The 16,878-nt window shown below is 36.2% G+C and overlaps 1 protein-coding gene across 1 annotated transcript in view; it reads left to right on the top strand.

Annotated features, from left to right (window-relative positions):
- The window catches only part of LOC143235991 (IQ motif and SEC7 domain-containing protein 1-like), a 189,335-nt gene that overhangs the window by 40,226 nt on the left and 132,231 nt on the right, over positions 1-16,878 (top strand). Inside the window, exon 2 of the mRNA XM_076474144.1 lies at positions 15,744-15,842. Coding sequence (XP_076330259.1) covers positions 15,744-15,842 — 99 coding nt within the window. The remainder of the gene's footprint in view (positions 1-15,743; positions 15,843-16,878) is intronic.

Genomic DNA, 16,878 nt, shown 5'->3' with positions numbered 1-16,878 from the left:
TGAATAGCTGTCTTCCCTCTAGTCTTACACTGTTAAATTAGGGACGGCTAGCGTAGATAGCCTCGTGTAGCTTTGCGCGAAATTAAAAAAAAACAAAAAGCGATATAATAAAGTCAGCGAATGAGCAAAATAAACTAAATTCTGTTTTATGTTGAACAGACACTTTCTGGTTATTCGGTAATAAATAAAAAGGAAAAGATTGTAACGTACAATTCACTTAGTGATTACTAAGATTATTTCTTCGACTATCACTTCTACAAGTTAGCTAAACTAATATTTAAAGTTAGGCCTGAATTAACAGTAGACGCTTTTACCAGAAATTCACTAACTTCTAACTTCCCGGTATCTATAGTACTCATCTCAGTCTTTTTGTCGAAACACTAATCGATATTTCATAACACTGAACTAACTGGTTGACATTAACAGACCTAACTAATATATTATGTAACTGTAAAACCATTCATAATCTAATTTGCTCCAATATTTTCTGAACCTTCAAGATCGCTTTCGTCATTAAGCCACGCTCAAGAAGTAACGTAAAATCTCCCTCTGGTTAAACAACAGAACAAACACATACATCATAAAACAGAGCTTACATCAAAATGTCAGTTCTTGAAATGGTTCGTTACCTATGCCTTTGCGTTATTTATTTTTCTGTGATTTCTTTATTACTATTTTATATCGAAATACTTTTCGTACATTCCTATAATTTAGGCAGCGTCGTGCCTTTTTTATCAAATAAAGATAGTTCGTTATAGGCTTTCCAGTGACTCAGCGGAAAGTCCCTAGACTTGTGACACTAAAACTCTGGTTTCGATACCCGTGGTGGACACAGCACAAACAGTTCATTGTGAAAAGTTGCGACAATGAACGAAATTCATTTTAGATTTTAGCTCTCCCAGTAGTGGCACAGCGGTATGTCTGCGGACTTACAACGCTGGAAATCGGATTTTGATACCCGTGATGTGCAAAGCAGTGATAGCCCATTGTGTAGCTTTGTGCTCAATTTCAAAAGAAACGAATAAATTTCCATTTTAGGTTTTAGTTTATTTTCACCGTGGTGTAATTGTTATTCTAGATCTGTTATGGAGGCCCAGCATGGCTACTTGGTTAGGGCGTTCGACTCGTAACCTGAAGATCACGAGTTCGAATTCGAGTCACAACAAATATAATCGCCATGGGGGCGTTATAATGTTACGGTCAATCCCACTATTCGTTGGTAAAAGAGTAGCCCAAGAGTTAGCAGTGGGTGGTGATGGCTAGCTGCCTTCCCTCTAGTCCTCCACTGCTAAATTAGTGACGGCTAGCGCAGATAGCCCTCGAGTAGCTTTGCGCGAAATTCAAATCAAACCAAACCAACTCCTCATTCTTTGTCAAAATATGGGTTTGTCTAATAATGTATCTCAATATGTTTAGTTAATATCAACTACAAATTGCTTTCAACATTAATTTTGGATATCGCATGTTGTATAATCGAAGCTTAACAATTACTTAGAAATAAAGGACCTTATAATGTCATATTTAAGTTTCTTTCAATTGAACACTCAACGCTCCGCTTTACAGTTTTTTCAGGAACGTTTCAGTGGAACGCTACCGAAGAAGCTGTAAAGTGAAACGTTGAGTGTTTATTTGAAGAAAAGTAACAAATTTGGTGTCAAGGTCGTTTGTTTCTGATATAGAAATGTTTCATATGTGTCAATATACACTACAGAAATTAAATAATCAAAGGTACTTTGCTTGCGTGCACCCCGCTAGAACAGCGGTATTTCTACGGATTTACAAGGCTAAAATCAGAGGTTCGATTCCCCTCGAGGGGCTCAGCAGATAGCCGATGTGGCTTTGCTATAAGAAAATACACATACACACTTTGCTTGCAAAAACCAGAATTGATTTCCAGACACCAAACTATAAAATAATCTAGTGCAGGCATTTTCGAAAGCAGGTAATTTTTTTTTTTTTGTGTGTGCCTTTCCTTAGTGTAAGAATATCGCGCTTGTGATGTGTCTCATGGGATGATTGCTCGTGAGCTGCTGTTCGATCCACAAGCTTTTCTCTCTGAGCTGTACGAGGATTCTTTAAAAGACGTTGTTGGAGGAGAGTTAGTGTTAATAGCGTATTTAGTGCTAGGACTTAAATAAAGTAGAAAACTCGGTATATCTGTTGCAGATTTTGGTTCATTTTCTCATTAGAATAAACTAGTTTTTCGTAACATTGTTTGATGAGCTTGTAGATAAGTACATTTTCCTTCTTTCACTCCGATAGAGAGAAAGAGGGAAAGAGAGCGAATCTCTTAAAGTTTCAAGTCAAATTTAATGGTCAGGTTTTCCTTCCGTCTCCTTTTTGTTAATTGTGAAATCCAGAAGTGAAAAAAAAAAAACATGCGTCGTTACTCGTGGTGATAAATTCGCTACTGTGTAGTTTTGTTGCTTCTATGTCAACACAAGCTTATATTCATACACATCCACCCAAATCCGTATATCGGAGAAATAGGGTTAACGGAAAAGAAATAGGCTTAGCAGAAGAAAAACAGGCTTAACAGAAGAGGAGAAAGCTTAGTAGAAGAGAAATAGGCTTAATGGCAAAGAAGTACGCTTATTACAGAATGATTCACGGATTGCGAGAGATCAGCAAGGACCACTAGACGTTATCAATAATTTTATCCCAATCAAGCTATTTATAACGTGGCAAAATCACAAACATTCCAGAAAACAAAAACAGTTTAAGGATAAAAGGCTCAACTATTTCATCATTACATCCTTCTGTAGAGGTTTCAGGTGAACTTTAACTTAATAAATGATAATGGAGAACTTAAAGTTTATCACAGTAAGTGTCTTTAACAACACGTAATGTAGGTTGTGTGGTTTTAAGATACTTTTCGAATCAAACAACTTAGCCGAGCTGATTAAGGCAGCATAGATCACAAAACGTCGGCTGCTAGTAACTTTTATTAGAAATATACTTTAATGAAAGCGACATAAAAGTCGCACTGTTCGTTATACTTTACGTAAAATATTTGGATCAATCGATCTGAACACTTCGAAGGCGTGACAGTTGTAGCTTCAGTATATAGGTATTTTGTACACTATGTACATTATTACTGGCTATTGTAGTGGAACAAATTTGATTGAATAAAGAGAACAGTTTTAAAGTGTTAGTGATACTCTATTGTATTTGTTATGTTATGTAGTCTATTGTACTTGTAACGTCATGTAGTCTATTGTACTTGTAATGTCATGTAGTCTGTTGTACTTGTAATGTCACATACTCCATTGTACTTGTAACGCAATGTACAGTATTGTGAAAAATTGTTAGGACAAAGTCAAACATTAGGTTTTAGGTTTCTTTCAAAGAACAATGGAAGGTATATCACACGTGAAACATCAAAATGTTATTAATCTTTATATTTAGTACAACAGAAACTCAGTGGAAGTGTTGAGTTCAGTAAACAGTTAATACTTTGTATGTTCCCTTTTACTTTAATGACTGGAGACAGTCTTTCAGGCATTGTTGCAACCTATTTATTAATCAAAGTGTCCTTTCGGATTTTACTCCAAATGTCTAATATATTTCCATAAAGTTCTTTTTAGAAGTAACGTTTGATTTCTTTGAAGTTTCTAATCAATCAAATTCCAGATCTGTTCAACTGGGTTGAGAGTGGGACTCTATGAGGACCACTGCATCATTTGAATAACTCCAGTAGCTTCTTTCTTAGCTATGTAATTTCTGCACAGGTTGGATAAGTGTTTGGAGTCATCATCTCTTTGGTAGAAGAATACTTTACGAATAATATACAAACCACTAAGTATACCATGATGGATCAGTATCTGATGATACCTGTACTGGTCCATTATTACATCTATTTTGAAAAAATCTCCTGTTGTCTCAGCAGAATCCCACCCCAATCATCATACTGCCTTCCTCAGTACTTCATGGTAGGTGTTATGCACTTAATTAAGAATCACTTTTCTGATGCCGGACATACAACATACGTTTTGAATTAAGTATTTCAAATTTGGACTCATCAATTCATAACACCACTTTTCAATAATCAACAGTCTAGCTTTTGTTCTTTTTAGACAAATTCAGTCTCTTAAAATATTTAAAGATCGAAGGAAAGGTTGTTTTTTTTTTTACTGCTTCACGACCAAATATTTCATTCTTATTGAGTTTTTATGATACTTTATATCAGGACACTTTTCTGTCATTTGGTCCACGGTTGTTTACCTCATGCTTGAGATCAGTAACAGTCTTCCTTCTGTCCAGAAGGCTACATAAACAAAGATACTTAACATTATATATATGTAAAAACGGCTAGTTTGGGTTGAGAAAAATTTTTATGTAGAGGAGCGAACGACGTTTCGACCTTTTTCGGTCATCGTCAGGTTTCACAATGACCATATATATTTTTCTCTGCAAGTGGGTTTTCTCGTTATCACTGATACTTAACATTAGTATCATTGTGTTTAGGTGTTCTGTCTCTTTCATTCTTATCTTCAAAGTTACCTGTCTGGTCTACTTGATAGTGTTTGGGGAATTTTAGGTCTGCAGCAATTTGTCAGAGAGTTCAACCAGCATCATGTAAAGCTTTTATGTTAATTCTCTGTTTTACTGACAATTCTCTACGCTTTTTTTCGCCATGGCATGGTAACAAAACTTAATACACAGTGTAAAACACTGTTTTATCAAAGCTTATTTGTGGATTGCTATGAAAGTGACTTACTCTATCATATATTGGTATTATGTGCTAGCTTCTTTCTATAGAGTTAAGACACTGCATGGAGCACCATGACAGTTATTTCAGACCCTAATTTTGATCAGTATGTTTATTCAAGTAGAATCCTTATGACATGTCCTTGGTACACGTATATGGAAGTTCTACATAATGAGTATTCTCACAGTAAAGAATTACCATAGTGTTGAAGTTTATATTGTGAGATGGTGGCAGAATTAACTCCATAAAATATAAAGAATGATAAAATATTCTCTTGTCCAAACACTTTTAATACCATGTAATCTACTATACGTTTAATGTTCTGTACTTTGTTGTAGTTGTAATATCACGTAGTTTGTTGTACTTTTAATGCCATCTAGTCTATTGTACGTTTAATGCTCTCTATCTCGTTTTACTCGAAAATTTAAAGATAGCTATCTTTGCCTTAAATATCACTAACAAAACATTGGCTCGGCATGGCCAGGTGGTTAAGGTACTCGACTCGTAATCTGAGGGTCACGGGTTCGAATCACCGTCACACCAAACATACTCGTCCTTTAAGCTATGGAGGCGTTATAATGGTAAGATCAGTCCCACTATTCGTTAGTAAAAAGGTAGTCCAAGAGTCGGCGGTGAGTTGTAATGACTAGCTGTCTTCTCTCTAATCTTACACTACTAAATCATGGACGGCTAGCGTAGATATCCCTCGTGTAGCATGAACGAAATTCAAAACAAACTAAACATAGCATATTTTGGGGAATATTTGTTTCTCGTTTTATATATATATATACAAACACGTAAATGTTATATTTGAAAATTTATAATGATATTTTCTTACTGTCACCTATGAAATTCGACTTCATACAAATATCAGTCAAAAGTCTCTGACACACCTAGACAAATAAAGTTACTATGTAATACAGTGTTGGAACAATAAGTATACCTTAATGAAGGAGGTATTTTTAGATGTGGGACCTCCAGCGTGATTTAGATGTACAACCTATTAGGCCTAATCTCTATTCGTAAGGCTCTAATGTGGAATGTAATGAAAAAGACAAATATTATGGATAGGTTATTTTAGAACGTTTTATTTAACAAAAATATTTCATACCTAGAGAGGAATCTAGATGGATAACTATTACAAATATATAAACTCTGATATATTCATATTATTTTTCTCTATTGATTTTGCAAATAATTATGTTGAAATATTATGAATTCCGTTTGTTTTTAAGCTTACTGTTGATTTATATATTGTTAAGCTATGTGGAATCTGTGCTCTGTACTCTACGGATATCGAAAAAATGGTTTCTTACGTGGTAAGTCCGTAGGCATACCGCTGTTCCTCTGGGAGGCTTATTAACAGAACTAAGGGTTTTTCATTCATTTTCGCCAGTTTTTATAAAACCACCGTCATGCAAAATTTGATATAAATAGTGAATATAGTTATAATATATGTTTCAGAATTTCTGGTGAAAACGTATTTATAAGCATAACCTAGAAAAAATAATAACAAATTCATGGAAATATATCATCTCTGTTATTAAAAGGTCTAAAAACATTCAAGAATGTTTTATAATTATAGATAGTAGAGTTCATTATCTGTTTAATAACAGAAGTTAAATAATTATGTTATTTACATTAATGTAAATTAGCGGTTAATTTTTAGTTAGTTCTTTTCAATGTTTTCTTACTTCAAAGTTACGCAATAATTTATCTGCACCACATCCATCGCAGTGAATCGAAATAATCGAATCCCGGATTTTTATCTTGTAAGTTATAGAAACTTATTTCTGGCCCATTAGAGAACTGTTTACTTCATGCAATATTTTAATAATTGATTTGTTTGTTTGTTTTTTTAATTTTGCGCAAAGCTACTTTAGGGCTATCTGCGCTAGCTGTCCCTAATTTATCAGTGTAAGGGAAGACAGCTAATCATCACCACCCACCGCAAACTCTTGGGCTACTTTTTTTACCAATGAATAGTGGGATTGACCGTCACATTATAACGCCCCCACGACTGAAAGGGCGAGCATGTTTGGTACGACGGGGATTCGAACCCGCGATCTTCGAATTACGAGTTGAGTACCTTAATCACCTGGCCATACTGGGCCTTTTAATAATTCGAACAAAACATAACAAAGGCATTATGGGAACGATAGCACCATCTACTTGGCATAAGTACTAGTAATTGTGTTTGTTTTTAAGCGAACCTATTCAATGGGCTATTTACGCTATGCCCATTGCCAGTTAATTCCTATTTTTAGCGTTATAAAGCCCTTTAACTTTCCGTTAAACCAAGCGGAGGGCTTATTAATGTAATTACGAACTACCCATAAAGGATTTACTCATCTCTTGAACCACGCATGCGTACACGACGAAAGAAAATAACACCCTATTCATCCTTTGCTCGTAATTTAACTAGTTGTGGCCGTGATTTCAACAGAGAAGTTTTGCAACTCGTAGCTGAAGACGCTATAATCAGTTTTTCATTTATATATATTTACAGATTTATAAATTAACTCAATTGGTCTTTTAAATATTATATTTTGATCAATCACATAAGTTGTATTCGTATGAAGAATAAATTTATTAGTCCACCATAAAATAAGACTTAACGTTAAAAATCATAAATTAACATTTATCTTATTTCATTTTTTTGTAAATCGAGATTATAGACTGTTTGTGTTTTGTTCAGAACTAAGCATAAAACAACAAAATGGGCTATCACTACTCTGTCCACCACGGGTATCGAAACTCGGTTCCTACCGGTTTAAGTCCGGAGTCATGCCACTGTGCCACAAGGGGGCATTATAGACTGGAATATGAGGAATACATTAAGCTATAGAATATTTACATTGCGTATGTCCCTCGCTGGTGCAGCGGTAAGTCTACGGATTTATAATGCTAAAATCAGGGATTCGATTTCCCACGGGGGACTCAGCAGATAGCCTGATATGGCTTTGCTATAAGAAGAACATGTACACTCACAAATACATTGCGTACAATTGGAATAAATACGTATTTTTCATATGTATATTTACACAGATTATTTCAGTAAACATACAACTGTTTTCATGTGCCATCGATTGTACGAGATATTCATTTATCTCTCGCGAGGACAAAACAAATAGATTGTGGATACTAAAGATGTTCCTTTTACATATAGACTGTTTACATCGTAACAAACTTCACGAAACGACGATTTTTGAACAGATGTTTCTTTTACTGTCCTTGATTCTCCAAAAATCCATATGCTACACAAAACTTATCCTTCTTTGATATCGACAAATTAAGTGCTTTCAAAGTCTCGTAACAAAACAACACACAACAGTACTAAAGAAAATGTGATTTCATTTTTTATCTGTCCATTTTACACATGGGTGCTAGAAGGGTTTAAAACAACGCGTGTGAATTATATAGTGATAAAAAAGTGTCATTAACAAGCGGAGTAACCTATGTAATAGTCTAGTCTGTTATATGTCCATGTATTACTTATATATACTCTTCAAAAAAAGAAACGCAAAAGGCAAAATTTGAGACAAATTGTTAACAAGTTTATTTCGGGTAGTTCTGTATGGCATGTGTGAAACTTTGCACATTCACTGCTGAACATCCAAAGTCTGCAAAGGCGAAGTCCACGCTCACTAGTTGAAGTTTAACGTCACTCAACGTCAATAACGAGTATGCCCCCGTGAGCATCAATAACTGCTTGGCATCTCCTGCCCATGGAAGCGATGAGATGACGAATCACATCCTGTGGAATGGCTGTCCACTCAGCCTGCAAAGCTGCTGCAAGCTGAGATAGAGTCTGCGATTGAGGTAGTCGCCGTCGCAGATGTCGGTTCAACTCGTCCCAAAGATGTTCGATGGGGTTTAAATCTGGTGATCTGGAGGGCCAGGGAAGAACGTTGATGTTGTGGTGTCTCAAGAAGACAGTAGTGAGTCGGGCTGTGTGAGGATGGGCGTTGTCATGTTAAAAAACGTCGTTGACGTTCACCATGATGGGTTGCACATGGGGCTTAAGAATCTCGTAGACGGTTGCGTACGGTCTGATCGGAAATCCTACGCAGCCCTGGTATGGTTGAGGCAGTAGACGTCGCAGTGGTGGTCCTATCCCGAAGGTGACGTAACCGGATGTAGCGATCTTGTGCGGGCGTGGTCACACGAGATCTGCCAGATCGTGGACGGTCACGAGTTGATCCATGTTGTTGGTGACGATTCCATTGCCTTCTAATGGTGCTTGGGTGGACATTCACAGCTCTGGCAACATCTGATCGAGATTCGCCTGCTTCCAAGTGACCAATGATGTTGTTGCGTTGTGCTTCAGTCAGTCTTGGCGTAACTGTATTGCGTGTCGGTGGCTTAACACTGAGCTATGGAAACCAAGAACCCGTCACTTTTATAGGGATTTTGCACATGTTGCACTTGCATAACATGCAGATCTCTCAAACAAATTTATTGGACACGAATGCGTTTTGGCGAAAAATCCGTTGTTTTCCTCCGTTTTCAAAGTGCACAACTTTTATTGTCATTTTGGTCTGACAATCAGTGCCTTAACACGTGTAACATCACATACTCTGAGCTTGTAACGTTATTACATATATTTCTCTTTAAAATAACAAAAATATCCCTTTTGCGTTTCTTTTTTTGAAGAGTATATTTAAATATGATAGTACTGTCTGTTGTACGTCCTTGTAACTACTTTGCAGTATGCGGATGGATCTTACCGGAGTTGATATGCAGGTTCTTTAGATCCATGCGGAAGTACATACAAGTTTTCAGATTTGCGGTTTTTATGTACGTTTTCTACCATTACTTCATCCTCTATTGATGGATCTTCAACATATTTGTCATGAAGGAGTGTTGGGTCCACATAGAGATACTTAGAAACTTGCGGTTTCATATTTTGTGTTTTGCGATTTTTATGGGCGTTTTCACATATTTTTATAAATACATATAAGGGAAGCAACTTTTATATCCTAGGATAACCTTTAATTTATCATGAATTCGGGTAATCCAGCTAGTATGAATTAAGCTAATTTCAGAAGCTCGGCTACCAAAACAGCAAGGTTTGTTAATCATAGTAAGAACTTAAGCTCTGGATGTATTCTGGAGTTCGTTTACAGAAATGTTTATGCTGCGCAGTATCTAACTTTTATTTTTCATTTTTAAAAAGTAGGTTGGCCTAAGCCTAATTTACAGATGGAGTTATAACAGATATCGTTGGAATATTCTTTTATTATTGTTTTATTTGCTTAGTTAAGCCTAAAGCTGCACAATTGGAGACTGTCTAGTGCTATCGAATTCTACTGGTTTAATAATATCTTTCTCTTTTTAAGGTCAATAACAGATCAAACATCTTTAAAGTGAAGTATTATAAACCGGCATGGCATGGTCTGATTGTTAGTATGTTTGAATCACAATGTTAGAGCCACAGGCTCGAACCCCTGTCACCGAAAGTTCTCTTCACCTTTCAGCCATGGAAGGCATTATAATGTTACTGTCACTTTCACTGTTTGTTAGTAAATAGGGAAACCCAATAGTTGGCGGTGCATGATGTTAACTAGATTTTTCTCTAGTCTTACGCTGCTAAATTAGGTACGGCTGCCGCAGGTGTGGCCCGATATGAGGTGGTTAGGGCATTCGAATTCCCGTCACACCAAATATAATCGCCTTCTCAGCCTTGGAAGCGTTATATATAATGTTACGGTCAATCCTACTATTTGTTGATAAAAGAGCAGCGGTAGGTAATGATAACTAGCTGTCTTCCCTCTAGTCTTACACTGCAAATTAGGGACGGCTAGCGCAGATAGCTCTCAAGTAGCTTTGCGCGAAATTCAAAAAACAAAGAAACCAATTTTATTAGCGAAACGTTCAGATATAAAATACGAAGAAACTAAACTGGACATCATTAAACTTGTGGTAGAAAAATAGGAAGTTTGTACAAGATCAAATTTTCTTTGTTTTAAACGCCAAACTACACATCTCACTGTTCCTATCGCAAGTATCGATCCACAAGTTTTAGCGTATTAAGCCTTCTAGCTTCTCATCCACCAAGTCGCTTGAAGATAACTTTCCGTTTTACTTTTCTTTTTCTGAAAAACGTAAAGCCAACTTGACTACCTACTCGTTGTTCTGAAAATGTGTTTGTTTTGAATTTCGCGAAAAGCTACACGAGTGCTATCTGCACTAGCCGTCCCTAGTTTAGGAATGTAAGACTAGATGGAAGGCAGCTGGTCATCACCATCCACCGCGAACTCTTGGGCTACTCCTTTACCAAGGAATAGTGGGATTGATAATTACTTTATAACGACCCCACGGCTGAAAGGGCAAGCATGTTTGGTGTGACGGGGATTCAAACCCGCGTCCCTTAGATTATATATAAATCGAGCGCCCTACCCACCTGACCATGCCAGGCTTTTCTGAAGACTGAATAGTTAATAAATACATGTTAAGTATACTTTTCTAAAAGTCGAAACTCACACGTGCCACACAGTATCAACATTTGACAGCCGAGATGTAAAGACCGATATAACATATGAATCCTCCCAATTTTATTAAACTCATAAGGTCTCTGACTCAGTGGCTTCATAAAACTATCTATGCACCAAAGTTCTTGTAGGTGTTCGATATATAAATAAGTTGGTAATTTGAGGGTAAATTAAACTTTTTCTCAGTAAAATGACGACGTATAACAATTAACTGATACCTCTTTAAGTTGGAAGGCATCATAAATATTAATAAATAATGTTTTAATGACCACAAAAGATGGCGTAACAGTGTCTGTTGGTAAAGTGTTTTAAAAACTCACATTGTTAAACAATTATGTAAAAACATTCAACACCTGGGAGTGGCTCAGGGGAGAGCGTGGCGCGCTGCGACCGAAAAGTTCAAAGTTCGAGCCGCGATTACGTGCAGAGTACTCCGTGTTAGCCAATTTCGCTGTTTGGTTAGAAGTAATCACATGAGCGCGTAACTTTGCTCTTAGTTTTTGAGTGTAAATGCATACTTTTGTCAAGTAATGATTTAGGTTACGTTAATACTCAAATAATTTTTACTTCTACTAACAGATGGCAGGACGGTGTAATCTGTCGTGTAGATACATGATATAAAAGTATTATCAAAGTGATCCATGCTAAAATGCCATACGATATATATATATATATATATTGATAGCTTAATTTATTGTCCAGCAACATTATTTATCTGAAAAATCTTTCGAATTTTGTATATTCTAATGTATTAAAACTCCCAAGAGTTGGTATAATCGGTTCGTTATTGTTCGCCGTTCATAAACACTGTGTAAATAGAGTTTATAATATACACTCCAGGCGGAGTATACATAAATAAGCAAAGAAAAGTTTTTCAGAAAAGGGAAGCAAATGTAGGGTGGCTGATATCAATCCTTCAAAAACAATGTAAATAATATAGTAAGGATGACAATAGCGTGATCTCTACATAATATCACAGGCACACAGTGCAATAGAATATTAACAGACAGTAATAGGATAAATTAAACTCATACACCCTTGTGCAAATTAATTAAAACAAGACGGAAAATTGCGATTTTTTTTTTTTTGCGTTTTATTTCTGAGAATCATAAAATTACAGATTAATACATGATATGACCGACTTTATTTTTCAGATCATTAATCCGCTTTGGCATCGAGTCCATGAGTTGACTGCAATCTTTACTAATTTTTGGATCGCGGTACCACACCTCAATTAGCTTATCTTTCGTAGTATAGTCTTTTCCCCGAAGTCTTTCTTAACAAATCGCCCAAAGATTTTCAATAGGATTTAAGTCCGGAGAGTTTCCAGGCCAGTCCAGCACCTTTATTAGCGTTGTAGTCATAAAATTCTTCACAAGTTTCGATCTTGCTGAAAAATGCCAGATCCATCTCTTCTCTGCAAAACTTCGATGTACTGTTGTCCTTGCATCATACCTTCTACGATATGTAAGCCTCCGACGCCATAGTAGCTGAAAAAGCCCCAAAACATCTTCTTCAAGGTATGTTTTACGAACTGACTGATGTGAGATTCTCGAAGTTTCTCACCTGGAGATCTGCGAACATGCAGACTTCTTTGGCCCTGTACGAAGAAATGAGTCTTGTCAATGAATAACACCTTCCTCCATTGTTCTTGCGTCCAGTTTTTGTATTTCAGACCCCATTAATACCGTTTTTTCTTGATTGAGTTGGTAAGAAGTTGTTTTTTGACTGGTCTCCTTGCCCTTCTAACACAATTTCGAATGACGTAATGTTCCTCAAAATTTCGTCATATATCCCAAAAATAGATCGACCGTACTGCAAAACACAGCTAATGACGCCGTCTGTGTGATAAAATGACTATTAAAGGAAATCAGCGGGTCCAGCGAGCCTACACCGGCCGCCATGCTGAAAATATTGTAAAATGACCATTTGTTTCAATTAATTTGCACAAGGTGTAGTAATATGTATAACTATTCAATTACAATTATTTTAATTATTGTCTTTGTTATTAATTATGCAGGGTTGATGAAAATACCACCCTACTATTTTGTTTATATTGTTTATGAATGACGGATATCAGCCATCCATTTGCTTCCTTTTTTGAATAGTTTCTTTTTCATTAATTATCTCAATAGACAGAGGAAAGTTGTATTTATAACCATGTTCTAAATGCTATAAGGTTCTAACTGTAATATTTATTGTTTATCTATCATTAGCTGGTAATTCCTGTTTCACCCTGTTAAGTTTTTTAAAGAAACATTAGATTTATGTAAGAATGCTGACTTCAAGAGGTAATGATAACATCGTTTACCCTAGAATTATAATTGCTTAAAAAAATTACTGCTAGTAATTAATCATATTCACATAAGCGAATACTCTGTAACTACGTCACCTCAGTGAAATTGGTCGACACCATTGTTTAGTTTTTTCAGTTATCATGTAATTAAAAAAAGAACAAGAAATTAAAACTTTTTATTAGGATATTTACAAACATTTCTAGGACTTGGGACTCAGTCATTACATAGATATTGTCATGAAAGGAAATACTGGACAGTATTGTAACGTTCTGATGGCCTATTGAGGAGATATTTAGAATGACATGCCTATAAAGAATACCAGCCACCTCTACAGAGTTAATGCTACCGCCTTCCTAGTAAATAATACAAATTTTTACAGTGTTAAACAATAAATTAGTTCTATGAGAAACAACTCAACAATATATAATTTAAACAAACATACATATCAAATGTGACGTCATTCGAGGTTCGCACGTGTTGTGTATGTTATCCTGTTGTCAATTCATCAAGCTTCTCCACTAGCAGCCCATCACCTTTAAAAGAAAATTACACCCGGAGAAATCACGTTCTTTTGTATTTTGTAGAAGTTTACGTGTTATATGAAACGGGTATGTAAGATAGAAGCAGCTTTTATGAACAGCACAGAAAACAGAGAGAGAAATAAACTGTTTGCTTATTTGTTGTTAAACGCGAAGCCGCACAATGGGTTATCTTTGTCGTGCCCACCACGTTATAAGCCTTGAGATATGCCGCCGAATGTCTGTCCGTGTACACAAATTAAAAAAATAATTTGGGAATAAAATGGCCAATAAATAGCTTTCATTCCAATTAGATTTTTTTCTTCTTCTTAAGAACTGTTCCGGGCCCCGGCATGGTAGGTGGTTAGGGTGCTCGACTCGTAATCCGAGGGTCACGGGTTCGAATCCCCATCACATCAAATATGCTCACCCTTTCAGCCGTGGGGGCGTTATAAAGTAACGGCAATCCCACTATTCGTTGGTAAAAGAGTAGCCCAAGAGTTGACTGTTGATTAGCTGCCTTCCCTCTAGTCTTATACTACTAAAGTAGGGACAGCTAGTGCAGATAGCCCTCATGTAGCTTTGCGCGAAATTCAAAATATCAAACAAACAATAACTGTTTTGGATGTTTCTATTACTGGATAATACAGTCATATAGTGACACACAACTTTTTCTACAAGACTGACCCCTGGTGGCCAGCACTAAGTTTGAGGGCATAACGCAGATGATTTATTGTGTAAGTTTGCGCATAGTAATGAAGAAAAGCTGTATAGAACTATTTGTTATGCTTGATATTTAGAAATATATGGACTTATAATTAAATGTAACTTTATTTCCATTTGCAGAGCACTTTTCGTTGGTAAAAGAGTAGCCCAAGAGTTGGCGGTGGGTGGTGATGACTAGCTGCCTTCCCTCTAGTCTTACACTGCTAAATTAGGGACGGCTAGCACAGATAGCCCTCGAGTAGCTTTGTGCGAAATTCAAAACAAACAAACCATTTGCAGAGGCAAAAATTACGTCTTTGTGCACTATTTGCACTTAAGCTTTTTTGTTTATGTGTAGTCAGACTTCACGTTGTTGTTTATGTATAGCCAACTTCACGTTTTTTTTGTTTGTTTGTTTTTTTGTAGGCGAACTTCACGTGTTTGTTTATCTGTAGCCAAACCTCACGTTTTTATATCAGTTGGTGTTGTCTAATATACATGTGCCTTATTAATAAAATATTTCCGTTTCAGTAATTCCTTCATAGAGACATATATCACATACATCCGTATACTTCAGGTAATCCGTAAATCTGTCACTTGGATCCCACAGGAAGTTAAACTCCAAGACCGGATGCACTAAGCCATGACTTGAAGAACAAAACACCGTGTTTTCTAGTTCATAGATAAAGACCCTGTATACACAATATGTACGTTCAGTTGCAGCACATAAATAAATCGCTGGGGAATTTTGTACAAGAGTTTTTGTAGGGGCTCGAATATCATCGTTCACATACATAGGAAGCTCGCGAGGACGTGTTGGTCTGTGCGTGCGTGAGGGGTTTCTATTTACAGCAAGATGATGCATGGTACCCAGGTGCAACTAAGTAAGTTAGTTGTTGTTTTTGTGGGGGTGCATTTTTAACTAGTGTGTATCTTTATGATTACTTAGTAACTGTAGTTCTTATACGACTGTTTTTCTCTTTCTTCGCCTTTCCTGCTCCGATTACTTCACATTTAGGCCGAAAGAGTCGCTAGAAAACAAGGGTATCAGTGCCTGTGAAACATCCGATGAGTTTAAAACCGAGCAGTCAGTCAGAACAAGGAATATCTTCTCAAGGTAAGACTATTCTCTCTATTGGAAAATAACCAAATATCTTTTTTTTTTAATGAGAGTTACTAAGAAAAAAAATATTTTTTCGTGTTGTTGTTATGTTTTATTCCTGCTCGCTATGGAACTATAACACTATTCAACTTATATTGTTGTATTTTTACGAGTTCGAACACAAAACTAACTGAATAAATTTTGTTTGTTGTGAAAAAGAAACTCCTATACCGTAATGAAATGCTTTACGTTTGCGGTAAGTCTACGGATTTACAACGCTAAAATCAGGGGTTCGATTCCCCTCGGTGGACTCAGCAGATAGACCGATGTGGCTTTGCTATAACGAAACACACGTACATACACACGCGCGCGTACGTTCACATGAGACATGAAACACCGCATTACATGGAACATGGTTTCCACATGAAATGTGCTTTATGACATGCGCTGTTTTTACATGAAGTGTACTGTTTTCTTATAAAATGCACTGTTTACACATGAAATCTACCATGTGAAATGTATTTTTTCACATGAAGTGTACATTCACTGCTATCGCCTGAAATGAACTATTCAGAGACTGATCTAGAACTTGTGGTGGTGAATGCTATTCCGCCACGTCATGAAATCCCTTTTGACAAAAAAAAATCATTCTCTCTATATTGGTTTAGCAGTTCATCGGTGGAGGGGGTTGCGCTCTTTTCCATATCTATTATTGTTTTTTTTTTCACATTAAATATGGTATTCAAATGAAACACATTATTTTGAAATGTCATTTGCTGCCCTCACTTCATAAAATCACATTTTTCCACATTTATTAAAAGAAGTTCTGGGGTAATTGTTATGAGATGGATATCTTATTGTAAGCCGAAGTAAACTGGTTTTGTGTAATATTTTTTATAAAATAGATATCTTCTTGTAAACTGAAATAAACCGATTTGGGATACTCGTTATAAGATGAATACATTTTTGTAAGCCGAAGCAAAGCGGTTTTAGGTAGTTGTTATAAAATGGATATCATCTTGTTAGCGGAAGTAAACCAGTTTTAGGTACT

Source organism: Tachypleus tridentatus, chromosome 13 (genome assembly GCF_004210375.1).
Source record: "Tachypleus tridentatus isolate NWPU-2018 chromosome 13, ASM421037v1, whole genome shotgun sequence".
Taxonomy (NCBI): Eukaryota; Metazoa; Arthropoda; class Merostomata; order Xiphosura; family Limulidae; genus Tachypleus; species Tachypleus tridentatus.
The sequence above is the reverse complement of the archived record's forward strand: the minus strand, read 5'-3'. Positions and strand labels throughout refer to the sequence as shown.